Here is a 5,230-nt window from a genome sequence, read left to right on the forward strand (position 1 = left end):
GCTCCTGATTGGTCCATATAATATGGAGGGTTTGTTAGTTTGTTACAGTAGTTTCAGGCAATTGCTCTTCTTTGTATTTAACCTGGATTCGAACCCCTCCCGGTCATTTTTTTCATTTTTCCATGAATGAGAAACAGGGTATTTTGTCTGCAATTTATCTTTGATAATGAATTCTGTGTGCTTGTTGTCTTTTGCAAGTTTTAACATGGTATCAGATCCTTTTTCGTGAAGGAGTGTGTATATACACACTACAATGCATACCTCTCTCTTCATGGACGACGAAGTAGCTTCATCGACGATGGGAAAGAGACCTGGTGAAACAGCGTCTCAATATGAGAAGCATATGTTGTTTGTTCATCCTTCTGGGCATTCACAGCTAACATTGACATCTTCTCCTTTGGATGGCACAAACTTTCTGGTATGAAAACGAGCAATATACGTCTCTTTTGAAACGAATCTTTCCAACACCAGCTCTTAGATCAATCAATTTTGAGCAATAGAGGCGCATTAATCTGATAGTGACATCATGGACCTGGAATTCCCTGTCCAAGGACATGGTGGAATCATTCATGCATTTTAATACTTCGTGAGGACTGTGGCTCGCGATAAAGGCAAGGTATGGGTGGAGTAACTGGCCGTTAATTTACCAGTTACAGAGGGAATTGTCTTCAATGGTACAACAAAGTTTAAGTCTTACAACATATCTAACAAACGCGACAAATCTCTGGAATGAGCTCAATTGTTTGGCACCTGCGCCAAAGTGTAAGTGTGGAGATTGTACTAGTGGTATTAACAAAGAAATTGATGAACTCACTTCATTGACTCAACTAATGCAATTTCTTATGGGCGTTTATGAAACCTTAAACAACGAAGGAAGTCAGATACTTATGCTTGATCGACTGCCCAGTGTGGAAAAGGCTTTCTCTATGCTTTACACTGTTGAACAACAAAGACCAATACAAACATCTACAGAGATAAGTACAAACAATGTGTCCTATCAACTGACTATGAAAGGAACGAAGAGAGATGATGATAAGTATGTGCAGAAAAAGAAGTTCATTGCAGATAAAGGGAATTTCCTATGCAAACATTGTCGAAGACTAGGACATGGAAAAGATACATATTTTCAATTGCATGGCATACGTGACTGGTATAAATCTCTGAATGAGCGAAGGAAGAAGGGGAGAGCTTTTGCTGCCAATGTCGATGTCAAAAGTGAAGGTATGCAGGGCACCTCTATGGGAAATGAATTGATTAAGCTGCTGCAGAAGGCAAACACTCCCTCAAATCCCATTACCAGCTATGCAAAGGCTTTGCACAATTCGACGAGGAGTTTGCAGGTAATGCCGCTAAACTTACTTGTATTGATTTGGATTGCTAGATAATTCACAGTAGGGCCATCAATCATGTATGTGAAAGCATTGTATTATTCCATTCATTTGTCAAACCCACTAATCCTCACTTCATCCACCTGCCTGATGGTTCAAAGAATTCAGTTCAATATGTAGGCAGAGTTAAATTGAATGATGATATTACATTGGAGAATGTATTCGGTATTCCTCAATTCTCTGTCAACTTGATATCTGTCAGCCAAATTTTTGGCCATACAAATTATCAGTTTCAGTTCGCTAAAGACACATGTATTTTGCAGGAGGTCTTGGTGGATGAGATCGAGAAGATGGAAGAAGGCAAGGCAAATTAATAGGTTTTAGGGTTTTTAAAACTTGTAATTATTTGACTTTTATTTAGATCGTCTTCCATCTTGTTTCTATACTAGCGATATCCTCTATGTTCCCAGAACTCGTAAATCATTTCTTAGATCAATGATGACTTTTTTATTTATTTGAAATCCCCTTTTCATACCTGCAAACTTTGAAGAATTCCATTGAGCAAACAAAATCAATAAAGTTCCCTTGAATATAATCGACCATAAGTCGAAATGATTGGTTATGTTCAAGTCTATCTTTTTCAGATAGATCGTTTTCAGATACCCTTTCAGATTGCAAGGTTTTTAGTTCGCATGATACTACCTTTTCCAGGTCGCGTGATCGCCTAATCTTTTCTGGACATGATCTTCACCTTATTAGGATATCTCAGGTCGCAGTCGCTTTTATACAAATTTTAACCTTTTTTAGGTTGCAATCTTTTTCAAACAAATCCAAACCTTTTTCAGGTCGCAGTCTTTTTCAGACTCAGTTTCTACCTTTTTCAGGCCGTAGTCTTTTTTAGAATCAATTTGTACCTTTTTCAGGTTGTAGTCTTTTTCAAATCTAATTTGTACCTTTTTTAGGTTGTAGCCTTTTTCGGACTCAATTGTACCTTTTTCAGGTTGTAGTCTTCTTCTGACCCAGGCCGAGCTTTTCTCAGGTCAGTAATAATTCGTTGCAATGGTAGTTATCCCGAAAGTGCTTTTATTTCATGCGAGCATTTTTACATAGAATGTAACCAATTTCTCAAAATATTACAGTAATATGCATAATCATTTACTTCTATCACTAGTAAAAAGACTGCTCCTGCAAAAGTTAAATATCCACGGTAAAAAGTTAACGAACATACAAACATATCGATATTTTCAAGTTGTTGTCTTCTTCACCAAATAACTCTACTGTTGCATCGTGTTTTTCCTTCGTTCCCTCGAGCTCGAACTCCTCACTACTCCTTGATCTACTAGGGGATGTTCGATCTCTTCCTCCACATATTTGCCTATCTCAATCTCGACCTCTATCCCATTCTCTGTCCTTGTTTCCATTAATTTCCTCGTCGATATACTTTCGAGCTAAGTACATCAATTGTTCTACGTCTCCAGGAGGATCTCTAGATAATGCTGACGCAAACAATCCCTTCTTCATCCCATGTATCAATATGCTCTTCATCATATCAATCCGCAAATCCTGTACCTCTAGGGTCTCGTTGTTAAATCTCCCTATGAAACTTTTTAGGGATTCATCGCTCCTTTTCTGGATCGTGGAAAGATAGGTCGCCGACCTCTTCGATCTCCTTTCGCTAGTAAAGTGAAATGCAAACTTCTGCGTCAGTTGTCCATAGGATTCGATGATACCACTCGCAAGCTAGTAAACCACTCTTGCGCTTTTCCTGTCAAAGTTGTCACAAATAATTTTACGTTAATAGAATCCGTTTGTCCGCATGAGTTCATTACTAGTTCGAAGGCAGAAATGTGTTCCTGCGGATCCTTCGACCTATCATATTTGGGTAGATCGGGTACTCAAAAATTTGGACCAACAATTTGGGTCAGAATCTTATTGGCAAAACGCGAGTCCCGATTTTGCTTCACTAGGTCACCTCGTTTCTTCAAGTCGTCTATCTGTTGCTTTAGTTTTTCTATCTGCTTCCCTAAACTTTCCACTTCAGCTCTGGAGATCCCTGGTTACCTCATCCTGATATTGCTAAATGTTGTGTCTAAACTCTTTCTTGCTAGGCTGGTTTCCAGTGTTTGTCGCATATTCCTCCTCGTGCGATTGGTTCCTTCCATCTGGTCATTTGCAATCACCTTTCTCTGCTTTTTGACCAACCTCCTCCTCTTTGATTCAGCCTATGTAACCATTTTCCTTGCGTGTTCCACCATCACATTCCTGCTTGCTATTTCTATCATCTGCCATTCTTCATTTGTTAGATGCAATCTTCTTCCCTCTCGTCATGGAAGGATTCGTTCTTCTTGCTCGTGCCTTGATGACTCCGACATGGTGAATTATGTTTGCTGGATACCTAAATCCTTCAACCACCTTGAAACCCAATCAAACCGAACTAAAGGACCTCTTCTCAAGATTCCCACAGCCGACGTCAAATGATCTGGGTTAAAATCTATGTGACCTCCTTGGTTGGGTGAACTGTCCTCCAAGCGGTTCGAGGTCGCTACCTTTTCCAGACTAGTGATTGGGCCCTGAGAAAAGTGAAGCAAATTATTAGGCTTGCTGGAGTGGCCCCCAGCTAAGAGCCTCCGATGCTTAAGTTAGTATGTTTTTGAGGTGGTGAAGCAGGTCGTTGGCGAGCTGATGAGCCGAAGCGACCAAAAAGTAAAGAATGGTAAAGTGAGCATACCATAAATGCACTAACTATGGAGTATTTATAGCGTAAGAAAGGGGGTCTTGTTGCCAATAGACTTCTTCCACGTGTCTCGGGTTGCCAGGGTCGGGTCGCCAGATCAAACCCAGGGGTAATGACCTGACCTGATAAAAAATGCGTAGATCCTTCAGGTAAAATTGTTATTTTTTGATCTTCCAGGAACAAATTAGTCTTTTATAGACAAAATTAAGGCTTTCCACATCATGGCCAGTATGCTTAATCAATTTAATATATAATAATATAAAATGTAGGTAAAATTACACTTTTGGTCCTGTAACTTACTTTATTTCCACATTTCTTCATTTTTGACGAATTTAGTCCCGAGCCTTTTTCTTAAATTAGATGTCGAGAATTTTTTAAAATAGTTGGACAAATTGAATTATTAGTTAAAAATTCAATAAATTAATTTATTCAAAATCTCAATGATCGAACATCAAAATATAAAAAAATTAATTTCTATTTGCCCTTCTTTTAACATCTTCAGTAAAAGAATAAAACAGTAGAATGTCTATATTTAACTGCATTATCAATTTTATTAGAAACATGAATCAGTAAAGCTTAATTGTTCCTTATTGGAAATAAAAAGAGTCAAGAAAAGCTAAAGAAGAATGATGATATATGCATCTTTCTCTCTACTGCGTTATGTCTTTTAATTTCTCTCTTTTAAAAGACCGGTCAACTGTGGCCCTTTCAGGAAGAATTTCATTGAGTGGAGAATCATATTCTCATTTTTCAATATTCAAGAAATCCTACTAAATACATACCTTCAAATATCACACCAGATCCAATCCAATGTGCAACTGATAAGCTCATTTTGACCTACAAAATAGCTTTGTGGTCTTTCTCATTCTCAAAAAAGATTTTGAAAGCTAATGGATCCAAATCGCCTATTTCTAAAGCTCTTTGAATCCATCACTCTTTCTCATCCTCAGCTAGAAGAGATTGTCCAACCAGAACGGTAAGTTTCATTCTTGATTATGCATAATCCAATTATGTGATAATATAAATTTTATATTTCACCCAATAGACATCTCCCATTTAATGTTATATAAAAGACTTTATTGACCAATATACGTAATCAAAATTGTCCAACAATAATTGAAATCACTATTTCGACCATGCTAGGTTATATAAACGCAACACTAACAGG

At 37.9% G+C, this 5,230-nt stretch overlaps 1 protein-coding gene across 1 annotated transcript; it reads left to right on the forward strand.

Annotated features, from left to right (window-relative positions):
* The first annotated feature begins 298 nt into the window (after positions 1-298).
* Positions 299-1,702, forward strand: LOC148788087 (uncharacterized). The gene is made up of 3 exons (XM_088880340.1): positions 299-418; positions 651-1,340; positions 1,382-1,702. The coding sequence occupies exons 1-3, from the start codon at positions 299-301 to the stop codon at positions 1,700-1,702; spliced, it is 1,131 nt and encodes a 376-aa protein (XP_088736466.1).
* The last annotated feature ends 3,528 nt before the right edge of the window (positions 1,703-5,230 follow it).

The sequence above is a fragment of the Sesamum indicum genome, linkage group LG5 (assembly GCF_026168435.1).
Source record: "Sesamum indicum cultivar Baizhima isolate 11 linkage group LG5, ASM2616843v1, whole genome shotgun sequence".
NCBI classification, from domain to species: Eukaryota; Viridiplantae; Streptophyta; class Magnoliopsida; order Lamiales; family Pedaliaceae; genus Sesamum; species Sesamum indicum.